The sequence below is a fragment of the Marmota monax genome, unplaced genomic scaffold (assembly GCF_021218885.2).
Source record: "Marmota monax isolate L192 unplaced genomic scaffold, Marmota_monax_Labrador192_F-V1.1 WCK01_AAM20220418_F8-fsc00003, whole genome shotgun sequence".
NCBI classification, from domain to species: domain Eukaryota; kingdom Metazoa; phylum Chordata; class Mammalia; order Rodentia; family Sciuridae; genus Marmota; species Marmota monax.
In genome coordinates this window covers 30,093,451-30,116,371 of record NW_026694084.1, presented here as the reverse complement: position 1 = coordinate 30,116,371, position 22,921 = coordinate 30,093,451, and the positions used below count along the sequence as shown (strand labels likewise).

Here is a 22,921-nt window from a genome sequence, read left to right as displayed (position 1 = left end):
CAAAGTCCTCTGCCAGTGGGCCAGAGCCAATGCCTTGGTAGCGTCCCCAGAACAAAATCTTCCCAAGTCACAGAGAGATGGTTCGAAAGCAGTAACTGCAGCAGTGTAACTTTGACCCCATTTATCTGATAAAATCATTTAGGTTTCATTTGCAGTAGTTATCTAACATATTAAAAGTGAGATCACCATTAGCACTGAGTTTTTCCCTTACAGTCTCTATATATTCATCAATAAACCATATTCTTTATTAATGTTTTATTACAAGTGATTACACACATAGGCATTGCGTACACACATCTTGTTAATGGTTACATTGTAATCCAGCAAGACATAGGATTCGAATACACACTTCAATAAATGAATAGGGGAAGGAGTGTAACCTAGGAGCCCAGGCAGGTCATAGTGACTCAGCCCCAGCACCAGCCTAAACGTTCCTTGAGATTTAGTCTTGAGCATTTATTTGTGAGAATGGTAAGGCGAGCAAGAAACTACCAGATACTCTAGGGACACTAGAGAAAAATGAGAGGAGCTTAAAGGAACTGGGGATTAAATGTAGTTACGGAAAACAGAAATAAAACTATCTGTGACTCTGGTTTTCATTTTGAAGACTGTTTTGAGTATCCCACACGGCGATTACACATTTCCATGTTACCTAATAGCTGCTGGGATCATTTATTGGGCACTCACTGGATGCCAGGCACGGCTCCAAGCGTTCTGCACACATTATTTCTTTGAAGCCCCATGACAATCCTATAATGTCCCAATTCTCATTTTGGGGAGAAAAAAAAAGAGCAAAAAAGGTTAAATAACTTGCCCCAAATCACACAGCTGGTGAGCTGGGAATGCAACTCCTTCCTGTCTAACTTGGTCTGAGTTATGGATGGTCTCTTTTGACATTTTGGAGCTAGTCTCCCTGAGGGCCCTTCAGGGCTTTAACAAAATGTTTCAAGTATTTTTCTGATGCTTCACCCTACTAATTACACAACCGATTAGAGTTTCCCAATAGAAAGGAAAGATACAATCTATTGTTTCTATTTAATCATATCTCATTCCACTTCAGTGTCTCTGTTTAAATATACAACAAGTGTCCCATCTATTACAGTAGAAATGAAAAGGAAATCGGCTTCCATCCTCCATATTTTATGATCTTTCTGAGGTTCTCACAGCTGAGCTTCGAATTTCCTTCTTAAAAACCTTTGAACCACAGACTGGTGCTTCTTGTTTTGACAGTCCAATCTTATTAGATCATGCTGCAGCTCAGTGTAGGCCTTGCTCAATACTCTGAAATTTCAGACCTACCAAAGCTGCTAAAAACTTTCTGACTGAGAAGTCCACGACCTCATGTGAAACTGGAGCCATGGGAATTTGAACAAATTAATAAAACGTATCTATGGTAAAGAGAAACAATGATGACAATGCCGTGACTCTTGGCCCCAAGCTCCCAAGGTGTTTAAGGAACTGTACGCTGGTTACACTTCCACCCAGCGATCACTCCACTTTGTGCCTCCACAACACAATTCCTTCAGGGAGCACTGCATGCTGGCTTCTGTTTTCATGCTCAAATTGCCCGCAAGTGGCTAGCAGGAGGCAACAGAAATGCACTTCCCCTTTCATCTTCAGAGTAAAGACATGGCACAAAGGGGCAAGAATTCGGGCTGGGGCAGATTTCACTAAGTGAGGCATGCTAACCCAAATGGGTGGGCTGAAGAGCCTGGGGGAGGGGGCTGGCCATGCAGCTGGTTAAAAAAAAGGAGGAGGCAAACAGCTTCACAATAAAAATGATCTGGGGCTAGAGCTGGAGCTCAATGGGAGAGCGCTTGCTTAGCATGTGGGACGCACTGGGGGTTCGCGCCTCAGCACATTAAAAATAAATAAAATAAAAAAGTACAGCGTCTATCTACAACTCAAAAAATGCTTAATAAAAAATAATTTGCAAATATTTTTGGGCATGCTGCCTGTGTATCACGTGGCCTCAGGACAGTTTTCCATTCTCGAAGAGAAACACGTGTCTTGTTTCCCCTCTGTATCTCCATGCTTCCTTCCCCAGATATAAACTACAACCTCAATCTACCTGCAGCCAAAAGCAGATGACTAAGGACAAGGCCAGAGGGTCAGACTGCAGGTTGCTGTTTGGCCTGTATTGCTGGAAGAAACCAGAACAGCAAAAAAACGCTACCATAAAGAGGGTCAAAGGAAGCAGACTTCTCTGACTCAGGAATATCAGGCGAGGATAAACTTCAACTCTGATTTTGAAATAAATGACAAAAAGAATGCTTTACTTTCTTTAAATCAATAGCAAAGGCTTGAGATTTAGTTATTCAGCACCTTGTTAAAACTAGGTCAGAGAGTGTAATGAGAAGAATTTTTGCTTTTCATTTGGGATTATATTGCAGAGAAATGGCACAGGGCTCTGTGGGAAGGTTTATAAACTCTCATGCCTTCAAGGCTAGGAAATGAACATGTGAATAGGATTTGGCCAGGTGGAGGCTGTGGCAAGGTAGAGTGGAAAGGAGGGCCACCATCTCATTTGGGCAGACTGTTTGCATGTGGTCAGAGGATACGTGGTCAGAGACGATACTGAAAAAAAAAAGTTAGAAATGCTGATTTTAATGTGAAACCTCCCAATTATTGTATGTTGCAACTAATTGATATATGTAATACACAACTGTGTGGGCCAAAGCCAACACATTTGTGGGCTGGATCCAGCTCACAGAGTGCTGCTGTCTGCCCTCGGTGCGCACTTGAGGCAAACTAGTGCTGGCACATCTCCATGGAGCCCACTGTGCTGCTGCTTGCTCAGCAGAGTCCTTATAACTCTACCCGTGAGGCCTCAGGGAGAGGTCCAAGAAGGGTTTCTTCCACTAACAACATCAAATCTACACTTCTGCCTGTTGGAAGAGGCAGGTATCCCAAGATCTCTAGGCAAATTTAGAGAGGTGCTTGCGAGGGAGATGAGATGGCTTCACAATGAGGCACAACCAACTATTTCCAGCCCCTACCAGGATTTAAAAATCCAGAATTTGATCTTTGCTGTCACCAGAGAAAAAAGAGTCCAGGAGATGTCAACCAGGATCTTCCAAGTGGCAGCTCAACAGGACTGGCAGAAAGGTTCAGCTAGGGAGAAAGGAATCATATTCCCCTCTGATCTGAGGGCACACTATGGAGTAGAAACCAGGGGAGAGCTGGCTGCCCAGTCACCTGGCCTCCTTGGCATCCTAAGCCATGCTTTCCACTGTCCTCCCAGACTGGGGGTTTCTAAACACAGCACTGCACATGGAATGAAGAGGGATTGGAAGGAAGGGGCTTCTATTTTACAGAGGAGATAGTCAAATTCAAGCTACAGACTAGGAACTATCACTCAGTTCTACCACAGGCCAGGAATCCTCAATGTTAAAAGAAGAGACAAATGCTGGACCTCTTCTTCCACATTCAGCGAGAGGAGAGCTGGCGTATATGTGACTGGCAGTGGGTGGAATGAATCTGTCCTCGCCAGCAGTGTCCACATCTGAACATGCTGTTGTATGGAATGGCATCAAAGAGAGGCAACACTAACACCTAACTCCTGCTCTACAGCCCTTGTGCTTTACACGGACTGACTTCTATGTTCCTTAGGGACCCCTAAGAACCAGGGGTACTATTATTTTCCTCACTTTACAGATGTGAAAACTGAAGTGCAGAGATCCTCACGTGGCTCCTCAGCCCTTCCCTGAGCTACAGATCTGATTTTCCAACTGCCCTCTAGATATCTCAGGCTGACATGAGCAACTCAAACAGTCTCCAGAACTAAGTTTTCTTTCTGTCCTGTCTCCATTCCATTTCCCCTCTTCCAGAGAGAGGCTTATTTATTTGAAGTGGTTTAAAGGGAGCCTTCGCTTCCAGACAAATCCATGTTCAAGTCCTAGGTAGACACTGACTAGTCATGACTTTGGACCCCTGAGTTTAGATTTTCAGTACAATTAGATGGTGATGATTCTGCTTATTCTCTAAGGTTGCTGTGACTAAATCAAATAATGTATTAAACACCTTAGCTCAGTGGCAGGTATATGATTTCAGACTGCCATAAAAAAGTACTTTTTATTATTCCATGTACCAGTGAATTCAGTATCTCTGTCATTTAACCCCCTAGGCTGGAAAACCAAAAGCCATGCTTCACTTCTGAACTTCTTCCCACTGTCTCTTAAACCACAGTCCCCAAGAATTGGCAGTTCTGCTGGTAACAGTCCCAAACCTGGATTCCTCCTCTCCACCCATTACCTTCATTGAGGCCTTCATATTTGTCTAAACCACGGAAACTACCTGCCAGCTCGTTTCCTTGCTCCAGGTCTATCCTTCAGCCCATACATCACAGGCACACCAAAGTCCTATTCCACATCGTTCCTCTGCCTAAAAACCGGCCATAGGTAAAACCTACATCCACACCTGCTAGGACTGGGTTGGCAGCTACCACTTAATATGCTAAATATCTTGCCAGAATCTTCCCTTATTATTCATTTAATCATCACAACTATGCCAATAAAGCTTGGAAAGTATCTTTGCTGTATAGGTTTTTCTAAAAATAAAGAGGTTAATCATTAGCTATAAATAGAAGTCAAATAACTTGTCCATGGTCTGAATCTGTCAGATTTATTATCACTGACAAGTCTGTTTATCTTGTCAGTGTGATGAATTTATGTCTTAGGTAGAGAATAAACTGGTGTCAATGTACGGGATGAAAATCTCATAGAAGTCAAAGCCAATCCAACCATCTCTTAGAAAGGTCAAACCCAGCCAGGATTGGAAAGGATGTTGCTTCTTTGGCCAGCACAAGAAGTAGTTGATATGCACCTTGGGTCATATTAGATGGACAATTTCTCCTTCTTGCCAGTTTGGTGGTGCACGCCTGTAATCCCAATGACTCAGAAGGCTGAGGTAGGAAGATCATAAGTTCAAAGCCATCCTCAGCAACTTAGTGAGGCCTTAAGCAACTTAGTGAGACCCTGTCTCAAAATAAAAAATAAAAAGGGCTGGGGATGTGGCTCAGTGCCCCTGGGTTTAATCCGCAGTACCATAAAAATGTTTTTAAAAATCACACTTGATGCAATGTATTTTACATTGTGAGTGTGGCATGGAAGCTGAGGCCACCTGAGGGAACAGCAGGTTGGGCTCTCTCATCTCATGCTCAGTGTGAAAATGCTACATAGAAATTACCTGCACCATTTAAATTTTCTCTCTCCATTTTGGCTAAGTATACAGCTTACTTAGTTGTGTACAATAGCAATGGATGTCTATAGCCAACGGGGTAGTACAGTGCACCCTAAGTACTTTTAAATTACTTGCATCTCCTACACAGTTAAGAGGGTACAGAAGCCACTTATCCTTGCATTTTTTGGTACCCAGAAGTGCACTTTGCAAATAGTAGACAGTTAATTTATAAAACTGCCTTATAGTTCAGCTCCTTCAATGGTCATCACAAATTTCAAATTAGTTAAGTATGAATTAAAAAGATTACTGGGCAGGTCCAGTTTATTTGGTCCTGAAAAATGAATTAACTTATTTTCAATTAGACTTCTGACTGACTTTCATGTTCTACACCTTGGTTTGGTTTTGATCAAGCAACTTGACTTTGGGGGTGTCCATTCAGTTCAGAACAATATCTCCCAGAGTAAGGAGCCTGACCCTTCCCATAGGCTCCTCTGTGTCAGAGCTGAGCACAGGTTTATAGGTACAGGCAGCTGCTCTGAAGGCTCATTTTCTTCTCTATATGGTCAGTAACAGGAAACTGAACCTTTCATATTTTGGCCTTTGATTCTATCCTGCCCTTAAAAAAGCATTCAGCAACATTGGAGTTTCAAAATGTTGGAACAGTGAGCATTTATAGTGTTCAGTTGAAAAATAGAGATGCTGGAGGTGAGAAGCGTCAGCTCTTGAACACTTTATCTGCTTTGTGCCCCAGGAAAAATACCTGTGTGATGTATCCAAGATTTTTTGTTCCTGATTTTCAGAGTCGTTTGAATGCATAGGCACCAATTTCCTATCCAGTTCCTGAGCAGGGGTCTTACAGAGTGGTCAAATGGAGTCTACAACTAGTCTGTTTCACCCAATCTGGTGGCAAGCACATCCCTATACTCACTAAATTACAGGATGATAAGAAGTCACACAGATCTAGGATCAAATACTGCCCCATAAGCTCCCCAGCCCCTTTCACCTCAACTTCCTTCTGGGGACAGTGTCATTTGGTCTACATCAGTGTTCTAATCTGCTCGTTCTATCTGATTAAATCGGAAAACACAGGTCAAGCACTTAGCAGTAGTTGCTGTCATTCTTCTCCCAATTTCACTTCCTGCTGAGCACCAAGTAAAAGCTGAACTCCTTCAAATGGCCTGGGAGGCCCTGTGCCATCTGCCCCTTATCAGCTCTCTGATGTCATCTCCTACTTTCCTTCCCCTTTCCAAGGGGACCTCCCCACAGGCTCCCACATCAGGTCTTTGCATGGACCGATTCCTCTCATCTATCCCTGGTGCACATGCAATGCAAGCAAAAAACACACTGCCTAGTGTGGTAAACTAATCTTGGGCAGACCTGGAGTTCAGTAGTGGCAGAAGAGGTCCTGAAATCTTGCCTGCCCCTTCTGAAGGATCTGGGACTCTGTCCCCTAGTAGCTAATACCTTGTTCCACATGCTTCCCATGAATAAGTTAATTTCATCTCACACTCTACCCTCAGCCTCATAGGGTAGTGGGGTATACTGTTTTTATTCTTATTTTAGAGCAGAAAACCAAGAATTAAGAGGCTAATTTGCTGAAGGTCACTGAGCTAGGAAGTGACATGAGCTAGATACCATGAACCACTGACACCTGCTACTTCTGGCCAGGAAATCATCATGTTCAGTAACTCCTTGGGATTCTGTTCACTAGGACTGCCACCAGCTTTACAGTTTCCTCTGGATGCCAACCACAAGGAGGCAGTTTTCCTTAGCACCCCTCTCCCTTTCTCTTTGATCTGAGTAGCTGGGGTTCTAGCATATTCCTGAGCCAACCCTGACAAGTTGTGATGGAGGAGGCCAGGAGAAATGGTCACAGGCACTGTTCATTTCAGGGACAAAAAGTCAAAGCCCAAATGTTTCATTTCCTTTAAGTAATACTTCATAAAACCAGCTAATTACTGTGATACAGAAGTAATTTTTAAGGTCAAATAATGACAGGATTGGAAGTCAGTGGGTCAGACAGGTCACTACTGGGAGCTGACATGACAGCCCAGTTAGAATGTTCTCTCACCCATTCTTCACCTTGGTAGTACTAACCAGTCCTCAAAGACTCACCTCAGCACTCTACTCCCTCCTCAGGGAGCCTTTGCAGACCAGCCCCCGTGATCACCTTTCTGTCCCCTCCTCAGGCCAGGGTAAGTGATTATTCTGTCTACTCAAAGCACCTTGGATCTTCCTCCTCTCTAACACTTGCTGAACACTGCATCCCTGTCTACCCCAGTGACCTCACAGATGTACACTTGAGAGCAGGGACAATAACCTTTCCATGTGTGCATCCCAGGTGTCTAGTGAATTAGAGAAGCTTGATAAGTGACTGTTGAATGGAACAGTGCCACCCTACTGAGACTCCACAGCCTCTCAGATCTCTAATCTGCCTTATCACCTTGGATCTGACTTGGACTGGCATCTAAAATATAGTAACCCAGTTCTAGTTCACAAAAGCCAAAATTATATGGTCAGGATAACAGTTCTCAAACTATATAACATTTTCTTTCTAAAAGTCAAAAGTTCCTTAACTAATCTCAGTAAAATCAACTGCCCCAAATTCTCATTAAATAATTGCATTAAAGAAGTAATTACATTTTCCTTAGGAGGCCCCTCTAACTTTCAGAAGGTAGCATGTTGACAAATAATCTCCTCTTGATCCAGAGACTTAGTGATGAGAAACCTGTATCAACTAGAATATTTATAACCTCGTGAGTACCACTAAGTACAGACCTAAAAATGCAAAATGTTTGTAGGTGTTGTTATAAATACATGAAAGTTTTACTTTCAGAATGTTCACTGGGTCACAGCAAAGAAACTATCAATATAGAGGAAAATAATAACATTCCTTTTTACTGGCATCAGCTCTTCCTGAAATGTGCTACCCTGGGTATATACGCAGATAAATATTTCAGCAATACATGGAGCAAGGAAGTATGTTTTAAGTATCCCGGGAAACAACTGCTATGGGATTATGAAGTCAGACTCTTCAATATCACCCCAAACTTAATCCTATTCATGCTGACTGACACTGCACTGAGTTATGCAGTTATCAAGAAGATTAATTTAAAAACCACCCTGCTTATTCTGAAGCAATGTTGACACGAGTCTCAAATTGGTGACAACAAACCACATACCACAGAGTATTTGAATGAATCAGAAATTCTGGGTGGGGCCTAAACTTAGGGGGAAAAAACAACAACAAAAAAAAAACAAAATGAAAAGAAATCCATAGATGAACTAGATGTGCGATCACCATAACACACACGTCCCCTTCACTTGGCTAATAGGTGCAGCTTTGGCCATGAGTCCCAGGAGCCAAGAGACCAGCCAGAACATCTGACTTCAAACAGTAGTTCTCACACTTACTGGCCCGGACTTTGAACGAGTTTCATAACTTTGTTTCCTCATCTGTGAAATGGGAACATGACAGTACACACCTCAGAGGGCTGTGGTCAGGACCAATGAGTAACTTATCTGACGTGCTTGCAACACTGCCTGGCAGGCAGTCAGCATTATTTCTGCAACTATCTGACTTCAAAGTCCATGCTATTCTGCCACATAAAGGTTAATGTCACACAGCATACACATTTACATTCTGATACCTTTCACAACTGTTTTGCCTATTGGAAGTAATCAATAAGTGTATGTTAATTATGCTATTCCACTCTGTGTCTCATTCCAGAAAGAAAAGCTGGGGTGGAAGAAGTCTTAACACAAAATTTGGCCAAACATAGGAAATCATCTCCACCATTTAGAACATTGGAATAGGCTGCCTGTCCCCAAAATGAATACCTGGTGAAGATTTTCACAGAGCAGATTAAAGAATGACCTTTGCAGGGGAGGGAAGGATGGGCTGTGGTAAGCTCCAGGGAGTCTCGTTTGTACTGGAGAAGACTGCTGGCTTCCAGAGCCACCTTTTGGCCAGGCATTTTTGTAGGCATGCACATTTACCTTAACTGAAAAGCATGAAAGCAGAAACACAGGTTACTAAAAATGGGTTTGCTTTTGAGTGAATATGCGAAAGAGGTGTTACCTGATTCACTGCTTTCAGGATATATCATAGTAAAATGGCCCAGTGAAATGATCTAACAGTTTAATTGGATAAGTAACTATGAATAACTTCATGTTTCTAAATGAGAAAGAAAATAAGCCCTGAATTTCTAAATATACTCTGTATTTTCTCTGCAAAATAAGGAAATCAGTATAAGTAACATTCTTTTTATTCTAATTTCTTAATAGAAAAAAAAATCCTCTGATTCACGTTTGTTCCATGTAAGTGCAACTTGACCATCCCTACCACCCCTCCACCCCAGTGCTGGGGATTGAACTCAGGGTGCTCTACCACTAAGCCACATTCCAGCCTTTCATTTTTCATTTTGAGACAGGGCCTTACTAAATTGTCCAGGCTGGGCTTGAACCTGCCATCCTCCTGCCTCAGCCTCCAGTCGCTGGATTACAGATGTGTGCCACTACAACTGGCTTGACTTTTTTTTTTTTTTCTTTACATGAATAAAGAGCCTTGAGTTTGCTTCTCTGCAAGGAAACATTCAAAGCTGCTGTAAAAATTACCACGAGGTGGGGGAGTCCTAGGAGAGTAAAATTCATCAGAGCAAAATTCATTTGCATCCCTATTAGGGTACGCTCCCTCTCAGGCACACAAACCTGCATATCTGTTCTCTCATGCCACTTCCTCCCATTTCTAGTATGTGACACAGAAGAAAGGACAGCCTTTTACTAAATATGCCATGCCTGTAGGGGAAGTTGAACATGGGTTGGGGGAGCTAAGGTGTGAGCTCTGCATACAGCGAGCACCATAGTTCATTAAACCTCCGTTTGTAAAATGAAGATGAAAACAGTACCTAGTTCAGAGGGTGAGGGAAAGAATTAAGTGAGAATCTGTGTAGGTTATCGGGACAATGCCCAGCACACGGTAAATGCCCAGTAAATGCTTACTTTTGTTTTTTTTAGTATTAATAGAAACTGGGAGATGCTATTACTCAACTATAGAATCTAAACTATAATTCCTATTAGTACCTCAATAAATATTATTTAGTCCTTTGATATTCTGAAGGCACGTGGAGCAGGACTACTCAGTAGTTCAGAACCTCAGTGTGGAAGCCATTATTATGGCATCATGATATACTGACATTTCATCCAAAATAATATTTAATTAACAAAATGCTCAAAAGAGAACTGACTAAAACTTAACAAACAAATCCAGCTTTGTAACTAAATGAAGATGCTGTTTCCCTTTACTTTGGGAGAGACATGATTCAAACACTTCCTATAAACCTAGTTATTCCTTTCAACCATTCCCCAACTGAGCCACATGAATCCACATTAAAAGTTAGGGAACAAATAATGCAGAAGGCGTATGGTGACCTGGTATGAATGGATGAATCACCAACTCTTGATTCTTCTCTTTTCTTCTTTTGTCCCACTTAGGCCCTCCCCCAGTTGTGTTACCTGAAGGAAGGAGGTCACAGCCCAAGAGGGAGAACTTGGATCTGCACCTGGCTCTCTGTATGGGTCTGAAAACATGAGCAGTCTGCTGAGGTCTCTTTTCTGGGGGAGGTTTCTGAGGGATCATGAGTCCCTGTCTGAAGAATGCATCCTCTGAATTCTGCTAAAGTTTTCTTTTCTCATCAAATTGGCCTTTGTAGATGTTCTTTTTATTTTATTTTACTTATTTGTTTCTTTTGCGGGTACTTGGGATTGAACCCAGTGGCATTCTACTACTGAGCTACATCCCCAGCCCTTTTTATTTTATTCTGAGACCTGGTCTTGCTAAATTGCTGGGCTGTCCCTGACTTTGTAATGTTCCTGCCTCAGCCTGCTAAGTCACTAGGATAACAGGCGTGCACCACTGTACCCAGCTGTGGAGGCTCTTTTTACATATCTGTGGCTGGTGAAATCAAGAAGATGAAATTCTTGATACCTTCCAAGTCCTGTATCAATTTTCTTTCTTTGTCAGAAACACAAAGATCACCACAGTAGGAGTTCCAAAAGATAAAGAGATGGAAGGTACAACTAGTACAGAGAACAGCCTAGAAATACAAGCTAAGGGCTAAAAGTGGCAGTGCAGTTACTGGAAACAAGAGGTATGGAGGCAACCAAAAGTCAAAGAAAGGTTCTTTCCCTTCTTCTGCAGCCAAGATCCGATGTCATCACAGCAACACAACATTCAAGAAAGCCCAACCTATTTTAAGTAGTTTCAGGTGACAGATTATTGGCCCACAATGAAACACAGACTGACAGAACACAGGAGAAAAAGTTCACTGTGCTGTGAACCACTTCTAATCTTGACTGATAAAACCAGAAGAGACATGCATCTCCATTTTCAAGTGCTTACTGGGTGACATCACACTGTGGATTTAATCGAAGTGCTGTCTGGATTATCCAGTAAATGTCATACAATAGTACATGAGCAACTCAGATAAAAGCCCTGGAACACTGTGAGTGAATTCACTGCAAAACCCACCTCCCAGGTGAGTGTGTATTGTTAACTCCAAATCATTTACCTTGAGTTTTTTCCAGATATAACTCTAATCCCATAAATAATGGCATTTGTCTTGTACAGAGCTATGGTTTTGAGAAAGTTGATCTGGTCATTTAAGACAGTATCCATATAAAAGTACAAGATTAAAACTTCTGCCTTAGTTAGCAAAATAAATATTACAATATTAACCCATCAGGGAAATGCAAATCAAAAGGAGATAGCACTTCACACCCGCTAAGATGGCTATAATCAATAAGACAGATAATAACAAGTGTTGACGAGGACGTGGAGCAATTGTAACCCTCACACACTGCTGGTGGGAATGTAAAATGGTGCAGTCGCTTTGGAAAACAGTCTGGCAGTTCCTAAAAAGGATAAACATAGAGTTACCATATGACCCAGCAATTACACTCCCAGATAAATATCACAAGAAATGAAAAGAAAGCACATGTCTACTTGTACATGAATGTTCACAGCAGCATTGTTCATAACAGCCGAAAGATGGAAACAAGCCAAATGACCATCAGCTGATGAGGAGATAAATAAAATGTGGTATATCTTGTTACGGCATTAAAAAGGAATGAAGTACTGATACATGCTACAACGTGGACAAACTTCAAAAACATTACATTAAGTTAAAAGAAGCCAGACACAAAAGACCACATGCATATTTATACAAAAAGTTCCAAACAGCAAATCTACAGAGACAGAAAGTAGATTAGTGGTTGCCTAGGGCTGGGGGAGCTTGGGAGAAAATGGGAAGTGAATGCTTAAAGATATAGGGTTTCTTTTTGAAAATATTCTCAAATTGATTGTGAAAATGATAGCACAGCTCTGAAGACACAAAACCCCAAAGTATCATAGACTTTAAAGGAGTGAGTTGTGTGGTATGTTAATACATCACAATAAAGTTGTTGTACAAAAGAATCTTAGCACATCGGAGAGGAGGAAGCATGTTGTCCAACAAGGGGTCCTCGGGCCATCATCATTCCCCGTGTTCAGTGTTCAGCCCACTGACTAAAGGTTCCAGCCCTGAGAGGTGGCCTTCATGTTCAGGGCCTCACTCAAGTTGCAGGTACACCTGTCCCTTCTCCTAATGCCTGTGCTGGAAGCTTCCCTCCGGTTGTGTTCCTTATGACAATTAGCATGGAACTGCATAGAGTAGATGCTCAACCACCTTCTAGTGAACTGAATTCAAATAAATTTCAAAATTAATCCACAGGAGTCAGTCACACTACATTGTATATGGGGAAAGCTGGTCTGTGCCACCACAGCCATCTACCAATCTGATCTGAGGCATCTAAAATGTGATAAAGTCCTTCAAATCCAGCCAGTTCTGGTTATAACAATATGAGTCACACTATTCAATTGCCCAGTTTAGATCTCCCTGGATAAACTTCTTAGGCAGAGGTTACTTCTAAATGGACTAAAGGACCTGATCTCTGAGAGCGTGAGGTGGGGCAGCACTCTATTTCCCTAGTATTTAATGCCAGGAAATCCTCACGTGGCTTTTGTGGTGACTGTTTTGTTAATTCCTACACATGACCTCTGAAGCTGGTCTGCCTGGCTGTGCATTTGAGCCGTTCACTTACTAGCTGTTCAACCTTGGGCAAGTCACTAACAGCTCTATACTTCAGTTTTACCATTTGTAAAATAAGAATAATATCACATGCCTCTAGGATTTTTGCAAGGGTATAAATAAAGTACTTAGTATGGTGCAGAGGGTATAGTAAGTGCTCAATAATATAAGCTATTATTAGAGTAGAATTTAAATTTACAGAGTCTCCAAACAGAGATGAGGCTCACTGCTACAGTTTGGACACTGGGATTATAGGTATGTACCACCATACTTGGCTTATAGTTTGGATCTGAAGTGTCCCCCAAAGGTTCCTGTGGCAAAGGCTTGCTTCCCAGGGCAATGTAAATGGGAGGTGACACAGCCTTTAGGAGGTGAGGCCTAGCGCAGATCTTTGGATTACTGGGGATGTGCCCTTGAAGGGGACCATGGGACCGGGCTCCTTTCTCTTCCTTCTTGCCTATGAAGTGAGTGGTTTTATTATGCCACACACTGTCACCATGAAGTGCTACTTTGCTACAGGCTCATAAGCAACAAGGCCAAATGTAGACTAGAATCTCCAAAACTGTAAGCCAAAACAAACCTTTTCTCTCAGAAGGTGGTTATCTCAGGTATTTGTTATAGCAACAATAAGAGATTACATGGAAGTGCTGCACCAGACTAAAGGGGATGCTGGTCAGGTGTGCCCGGCCAGTGTTCTGAGCTCACTTTTCACGTTGTAGAACACTGAGGAGATGATGACAGGCTTGAAGGGCACCTCACCATCCTTTGGAAGGGAAGGGAAGATTAGTACTTTTCAGAATCATTATGATCTTAATTTTCTTCTGGATTTTCCAGGTCTGCGAGAAGCAGGGAACGACAATACTACCTGTGGTAGAGGCTTCTCAGTGACATCGCCTAAATTCTAACTACCTTTTTTTTTCCTTCCCTTTTGACAGATAACTTGTTTGAAACAATCTCAAATTTTGAGGATACAAAAGAATTTTTCCCATTATTTTCCTTTCCATCCTGTTCATATAGCAGACACTGAGAATACTTACTAATATCCTTTTCATCCTGGGTCCCCAGCTATAATGTGTCTGGTCTTCCATAGAGGTAGTGTGATTCTGTGATTCAATCTTGGCCAATAAAATGTGGGTTGAGTGATATGCACTTCCTGGTCTAGGCCTGGCCCAACCTCCCTCACGCCGCAGGGAACAGCTCAAATAGAGGGGTTTGGGGAGGATGGAGCCAAAAGATGGAAGGAGCCTGGGTCCTAGAAAAACCAATAGAACAACCTCTCACCCCACACTCATCTACACTGAACTTTACAAAAGGGAAAATCAACAGTTGTAAGCCACTGGAGTTTGAACTTGTTTTTTTAGAAGCTCTGTTACTTGCTCTAATTAATAAAGCTTGGTACACAACTCTGCTAACTACTATTAAAGAGATATGGCTTGCTTCCAGAATAGTTCTCTGTTGGATCCTGGCAGCAACTACCTTAACATAACTCTAGAAAACCACATTTCCTAGATTCCTTCTCCTCTAGTTTCTTTTACCATCACTAAGATCATTGGAGACAATTTTTCTATCATATCGACAGCCTCTTGTTGTATGATATGATGCTGCCTGACTCTCCTTTACTGAGTGTATTTTTCGCTCTATCATTTGTAATCTTAACCCAAAACTCCTTGCAGAGTTGTGCACTTAATTAATTATTTGCCATCATCAGAGAACTGTTCTATAATTATATCAAGCTCTGGGCTAGATGCATATCGACTTAAAACTGGAAGATAAAAATGAAAGGATATGATCCAATATTAATGACATGTATTTACAATTTTATATGATCTTCTATAACAGTCTTTCAGTAACCCTTATTTTAATGTACACCAGAATTTTTGTGTGTGTTAAAATTATGAATAAAATGAACTATAAATGGAATAATTCATGATTACTGTCTCTAGCCTCACAGGATAAATAAGCAAAGGTACAGCTACCTTGATTTTTGACACCATCAATTACTTTTCTCAAAGTTTCTCTTCTAGTTTGGTGACCTTTCCTTTGCCTGCCTCTCCCAAACCCCTCGGGTTTTTGCAGCCCTGGGAACTGAACCCAGATCTCATACAAGCTAGGCAAGTGTTCTACCTTTGACTACATCCTTGGTTCCTGGACTCTCCCTTTTTTACCTTCTTAGTACTTACCCCCATGAGCTTTTTTTATTTGCTTACTTGTTTACTGCTTGCTTGCACTACAAGACTATATTTCCCACAAAGGCAGGGCTTATATTTGCTTCTTTTATCCAATTAATATTTACTGAATGCCTGTAGTGGTCAGGTACTGCTGCAGGCTCTAAGTGTGAATTTTTAAGATGCACTTAGCCTCAAGGTGCATAGTCTAGTAGACGAAAGAGGCAATAAGTCTGTATCTACCGTCTACTGTGTGAGAGCTACTACACTGTGCTTTTCACTCTTTTTGCTTCCATGATCTGGATGGCGGGAGGGGTAGTCAGTCTAGCTCATGAGGGTCCACTCTGAGAACTTCCTTGTGGCTTTCAGGTGGATACCAAGGTAACTGTATTCTGTCATGTGGCTCTGGCTCCTTGACACAGTTGCCTGGACCACAGTGGATTTCTGATCTGTGCCGAACCAACCAACTTCTCTCTTCTGAGAGGCTAGAATTGGAACTGAGAGATTCTAATTCAGTCTGCGTTCTGTAGTTGAACTGAAAGAGGACATATAACCCAGAGTGCTATGAGGAAGTTATTTCTGCCAAATGGCTGGAGAAGCTGAGAAAGCCAGGCTACTTTGAAAGCAAAAGAAGCAAATCATGAAAAGATGTACAGATGAGATTTTATAATCCGAGAAAGACTAAAAGTTGAGCCCCATCTCCGATTCTCGTTCCTTTTCTCATGAAATAACTCTATTTATCACCTATTTTAACCTTTTTAAAAAAATTTTTACTTTTTGCTAAAGCCACCTTGTGTTTGTGTTCTTTGCTTTCAACCATGTCTTAATTAAGACATTTCTAATTAACATGACTAGTAATAGATTCTATTAATGTCATAAAAATACCTCTGTTGGATTTAAATACTAGGAATTCTAATGATGCTTCTCAGGTGCCTGCCTAGAAATTTCCTGTTTTCTACATTGGTGATTTCACAATGCAGACTAATTTCCACTCAAGGACAAAATATCAAAAGCCAACATTCTTTAAACTCTATGACAAATACTATCACATGGTACACCAGCTTTTGTGGCTAGTTAATATTCAAGGCAGAAAATAATCATTATCATCATCATAAATGGTATATTGGTACTTATAAACAAAAAGGCTTTGATAATAAATGCTTTGATTTAAACCCAGTAATTGATTAGCTGTTCTGATTAACAACTGTTAATGGAAGATACCAGCTTTGGAACTCACCTAAAATATATGGCTCTAAGGTTCTACTCAAGAACAGAAACCTAAGCATTATATTCAGGGGGCGGTGGGTTGGCAGGAGATAGGCTTTAGAGAATTCAACAACAAGCACACACACAACACCTGCTACTTTTAAAGTGTACTCCAGTAGTAGAGAGCTACTCCAGGCACTGTGAATGTAAGAGGAGTAAAACTTGGTCTCTGTCCTGAATGAGCTCCCAGTTAACCGGGAAAGAAAACAAGGACATGAAACCATAATGCCCTCCTTGAGTGCTAAGCAGGAGACAGCAGAATGGATGAGAGACATCTAACCCCTCTTGAGCTGAGTCCAAACAGGAGTAGACAAACTGAGAAAAAGGGCAGAGATGGGATGTAGGGAGGGTCTGTATTTCAACACTGTGGCCCCCAACAGCTGCAGGGTCAAGACATTTTGGGTAACTGCCTGTATTTTCCTCCACAGCTCCCAGTGCTTTTCACATATTCTAATAACTCTAGAGAGTAAGTATGACTAAGTGTAAGTTTTAGGTACTGCTGCAGGCCCTAGAAGCACAGAGACTAATGAAGGCTCAAGAGTAGCACTTGTTCTAAAGAAACACCCAGCCTAGTGGGGCCAGCAGATGTGCAGGGTCTGGAGACTGGGAAGGACACACATGGAAAGAGGCAACAAAGCCTCAGTAAGTCTTTATGAAGAGTAACAGCATATACCAACACCAGGAAAAGGGAGGGAAGCATGTCACACACACAGAAGAATGTGGGTAAAGAAAACTGACAGGAAGAAGAATCAGGTCCAATTGAGAAGACTTGAGGAATACCTAAGAGGCCAAATAACTGCAATGTGATCACTTGGGAGTGAAAGGCGGCGGCTAGTCTAATTATGACCCCAGGTTTTCTACTTGAGTGGATAATCTATGCACTGCAGGAGAACGAGTTAATTTCAGAAGAAAAAAGGCCATGCTGGTGCTGAAGTCCTCCTGAGATGCCCAGGTGGGCAGGTGAGGAATACAGACAAGACGAAGGTGAGGACTTCTGCTCAGTAGCAAGGAGGCGAGTGTGGGAGCTGATCCATGAAAGGTAGAATGAAGGGTGAGGGCTGGAGAGAGAATCCTGAATTACTCCATTGTGAGTGTGGGCACAGGAGTTGAGAAGGAGCTCACAAAAGAGATGGGGAAAGGAATAATGAGATTCTGGAAGCATTAAGTAGTCAAAAATTTTAAATGACACAGAGACATAGAGACTGAAAAACTGGGCAGTTTTCAGGGCATGGAGATTTTTCCAGAGAGGCTTCACAGGAGTGGTAGAAGAGATCAGAATGCCATGGCAGAGGAGTGAATGGAAGTGACAAAGTGGTCCCTCGGGAGTGAGGCCACTCTTTGAAGAAGCGGAAGGAAAGCTAGGCACGGTGGCACACACCTGCAATACCAGCCACTCAGGAGGCTGAGGCAGGAGGATTGCAAGTTCAAGACCAGCCTGGACAACTTAGACTGTTGCAAAACAAAATCATAATAATAATAGCCAGGATGTAGCTTAGTGGTAGAGATTTGTGTACCAAGCACAGTGTCTTGGGTTCTATCCTCAGTACTGCAAAGGGGGAGGGGGGAGGAGGAGGGGAGGAGGAGGAGGAGGAGGAGGAGGAGGAGGAGGAGGAAGGAGAGAAGAGGCACCCCACAAATAGAGGGCAACCTCTTCCCGTGTCTCTCTGACTTGAGCAGCTTTGCAGGCTGTGAGGAAAGCCAGCAGACTAATGATAAGACAAGAAGATGTAACTGAAGAACAAAGTTCTGAAGGAGAAAGATGTCCTTGTTAGGTCATCCATCTCAATGAATGCAAGCCAGCCAGGACAGCTGTCAAGCAATGTATGTCCCCAGATCAGACATCTCTGGAAAGTCATAGCAAAAGTCACAAGGCAGGGACAAGGGGCTTGCCCTGACACTACAGAACAGGAGACAATTTCTATGCCTTATGGATCTGAAGAACTCTCAGGTACTCAGTAAAATCCTGAGGAAAGAGGCACAACAAAGAGACTGGAGGAAGTTCACCCACCGTCAGCATCTCATCAAGTTCCAGGGAAACAATAAAACATAGCCCCTTAATCAGGTGATTAGTCACCATAGAAACATGGTATTCTTAGGACACAAAGGAGTCAGAGCTGTGTTCGAGCCCCAACTTTGCTAGAAATCAACCAGTGGCTTGGGCAACTTCTCTGCTCTAGGACTGTTTTTTTCATCTAAAAATGGAGGGAAGTGACACTGTAGCAAGGCTCAATGAGACTTAAGCAAGTTCAAAGACATCTAAGTATCTTGTAAAATAAAATGCTTGATTCGAAGATATAGTGTATAATGCACATATTAAGGCATTATCTGAAGTCTCTGAAAAATGAGTAAACCTGGAAGAGACTACTCATATGAATAACTTTTGTTGTTAGCACTGTAAAGAATACCAATGTGAAGGAAAGAAAGTATTAAAGAACTTAGGCTTTCACTGATGATTAATTCCTTTTGGTTTGGTAGTCTTGTGACCCTGAAAAAAGGCAACAAGGTAGGGTGTTGAGAGTGGAATGCAAATTAGATCTCCTGGGCACTGGAGAGTGGGAAACAAGTGCTGCTGCTGGCACTGTCCTCAGGGTAGAAGTTGGTAACAGCTAATGGAGAATGTAGGGAAAAGACTCCAAGGAATAGCCTCATGGTTAAGGACTCAAGTTTTAGTCAAGACAAACTTGAGTGCAAATCCTGGCTCAGTCACTTGGCCACGCATGTAACCTTGCACAAATAAATTGCACTGGTCTTAAATCACCTCACCTATAAACTGGGTAATGTGCACTGTCAGAATGCAGTCATGATTAAGTACAACAATGTGTAAGCATGTGTGCGCGCATGCACACACATAAAGAATTCCTAGCATACTGGAAGTGCTCCATTAACAGTAACTATTAGAGGTTTTATACACCCTTGTATTGTTTTCACACATAGCTCTCATTAGTTGATACTTACTATGTCTAGATCCTACTATGAGTTTTATAAGTAGAGTGTTATCTAAATGTACTTATGCCCATCATCACTTAAGTCTTTAAAACCCTAAGAGAGTAAACTGTCTCTCCTCTTTCTGTGGATCTTCAGGGTATAAAAATCATTCACACAGAGTGGGCATTCAAGAAATAGTTGAAGGAAGGACGAAGAAAGCAATAATTGTTGCTATGGTCTGATTATCTCCCCCGAAGTTCATATGTTAGAAACTTAATCCCTAATGTCAGTGTTGAGAGGTGGGACCTTTTAGACATTGTTAGATGACGAGGACTCTGCACTCATGAATGGATTAGTGTCATCATCAAGGGAGTGGCTTGCTACAAAAATGAGCTCAGCCCCCTCTTGTTCTCTTGCCTTTTTGCCTTTCACCATGGAATGATGCCACACGAGGCCCTTGCCAGACGCTGGCACGCTGACACTACGCTTCCTAGCCTCCAGAACCATGAGAAATACATTTCTTCATAAATTACCCATGCTGTGGCATTCAGTTACAGCATCAGAAAAACAGAGGAGACAAATGCTGAGAGCTAATAACTCAGGTGTTATAAAATTCAAAGACCAAGAAAACAGAAGCAAGCCTAAGCTGCTGAATGTGATGAGGATTTCTTGTAAAAGCCCTTCTTTACCAATGCAGTTTCTTTTTAGACCTGTATGCTCTGCTGTGCTCTTTTCTCTCCACCGGGCAAGTGGAAATGTACCAGTTGTAGTTCAAGTTAGCTATGAAAGACTGCTTAAGGTAAACATCTATAACTTTCCACAGCAAGCTGTATCATTTTAAACTCAGGTTATTTAAATGATAAGCTCCTTCTGCTCTGGTTCAAATGATACTCTGTAGTACAATGCAGAAGTACATCACATCTGACTCAAATTCCAACTATATTTAGAATCCTTTTCACACTACATCATTCACACAGATGTGGAGCCAGCTGTTGCTATTCTTTCCTAGAATCTCACTAAGATGCAGATTTCAGTGATATTTTTAAAAATAAAGAACACAGGTGTTATCTCTGAGTCAATTAGCACATTAGCTATAAAAAGAATGTGTATAAATTAGGCTCTTTCCACAGCTCTCAGAGGGGAACAGGGTTTTCACTGTTTTGATCAATCATTTTCATTTGGTTGTATTATTTTTTTCACAAAACAAAAGTAAAGTTCTCCCTGGCCTGTGTTACTATGCTGTTGTTTTTTGCTGTTGTTAGAAGTCATTCTAATATTTTCACGGCATAAAGGGATCCCAACACTTAATGAGCATGACACACAGAGTCTGTAAATGCTTTCACATCCACCGTGTTATTTTCTTCCAAGAGATTTAAAGATACTGAAATAAATCTGAATGGTATGTCTTCAAAAATGTGGGAAGTTGGAGAAACAGCTGAAATTTCTAAATGTAACTGAAGCAAGTATCTTAGGGTGGGAAAAGTTAAACAGTCTTAGGTAAGGATGAAATTGTTCCAGTTCTGTTTCCCCGTTTTGAAACAAGCACTAAGGGACTGGTTGGTCTCACTTATGCGGCTCTGCAGACTCATTCTCTGATTACAGACTGGCTCTGCATTGGGGGGACATCTTAATTCAGCCTCAGTTTGGAACTCTTCTGAAGCAAGTCTGTTCAAGGAGCTGTAAGAATTGACAACATATTTTCTTTATTTTTTGGTACTGGGAGTCAAACCCAGGGGTGTCTTACCACTGAGTCACATTCCCAGTCCTTTTAATTTTTTTTTTTTTTTTGGTCACAAAACTAAAATAAATTTAAATAAAAGACCTCACTATGTTGTTGATGGTCTCTCTAAATGGTTGAGGCTGGCCTTAAAATGGGAATCCTCCTGTCTCAGCTTCCCAAGTTGCTGAAATTATAGGTGTACACCATTATGCCCCAATGGGATATTTATAAATAAAGTAGGAATGCCCAAAATAATTTTTACTCTCAATTTTTATCTTAGTCATACTAAAGATAATAATAGCCAATTTGTACCATGGGTCAGGGTACTTGAGTTGAAACTGAGAGTACAACAGGCCTGGGCTCCTCTATGGTCTACGGACATTGTGCTGTGTCATGAGGGCAGTCTCCACTCCCAACCATCAAACAGTGCCTTTCATTTGTGCATACCTTTATGCGTCTTGACGCATAATTACATTTAATCTTCGTGTCTTCCTAATCTTATTGATTATTCACAGAAGTTAAGTGCGTGGTTTCCAGTTGGTCACAGTTCCTAAGAGGCAGAATGAGAGCCTGAACCCAAGAATCATGATTCTTAGTTTAATGCTTTCTTAATTAAAAGCGACAGTAGCAGCAGTTAACAATTACAATGCATTCACCATGTGCCAGGCATCATCTTAAGAACTTTACATTTAAAGTTATTTATTATTACAGGCTGAGCAACCTTATCCATAAACCTAAAATCTGAAACTTTTAGAATGTCAACATGACTTAAGTGGAAAATTCCATATCATGAAACTTTATTCCCTATACAAAATTATTAAAAATATTGTGCAAAATTACATTCAAACCCTGTTGGGAGTCATCCTGAGAACTCCCTGGGCCTTTCAGACATGGCAGCGGGCAAATTGCCAGTGGGCAGCTAAGAACTCCCCGGGCCTTTCAGATAAGGAGCCCCTAATGCAACATGGTGGTGGGCAAATTGCCAGTGGGTGGATAACAAGTTGTTTTGAAAATTTTCTAATTGTTCCTCCCGTCTTCCATGCTTGCGGACAGTTCGTGCCCCCCATGAATCTTATGAAGGGCGGACGTACGTGCACCGTAGGTGATGACCTGACCTTTACTATGATTGGCCCCGGGAGCTTCCTGGTTTAAGATAACTGACTCTCACTTTCTATATAAGCTAGCACCAGCTTGTAGTAAAGTGCTTCATCTTTGTCACTGCTATCTGTGTGTGTGCATTTTAATCTCCGACGACGAACCTTGGCCTTTCAAACCCTAAGAAGTATATGAAAGAAACAGATGAATTGCATTTAGATTTGGGCTCCATCCCCAAGCTCTCATTATGTATATGCGAAAATTATAAAATATGGAAAAAACATCTCAAACATTTCTGGTCCCGAGCCTTTTGGAAAAGGGGTATTCAACCTCTACTTATTCCCACTTACAGATTTGGAAAGTAGACCACAGAACGGTTAAATAATATGATGAAGGTCACACAGTTGTCTCGAAGCACAATCAAGATTCTAATCTAGGTAGTC

General features: G+C 41.7%; 1 protein-coding gene across 5 annotated transcripts in view; it reads right to left on the bottom strand.

Annotated features, from left to right (window-relative positions):
* Nsmce2 (NSE2 (MMS21) homolog, SMC5-SMC6 complex SUMO ligase) overlaps window positions 1–22,921 on the bottom strand; it is a 230,232-nt gene that overhangs the window by 48,826 nt on the left and 158,485 nt on the right. Inside the window, exon 5 of one of the 5 annotated variants that reach the window (XM_058585722.1) lies at window positions 224–12,093. The exons of the other annotated variants lie outside the window; for them this stretch is intronic. Coding sequence (XP_058441705.1) covers window positions 12,092–12,093 — 2 coding nt within the window. The 3' untranslated portion in view covers window positions 224–12,091. Of the gene's footprint in view, window positions 1–223; window positions 12,094–22,921 lie in introns of those variants that run through there. 5 annotated transcript variants of the gene reach the window in all.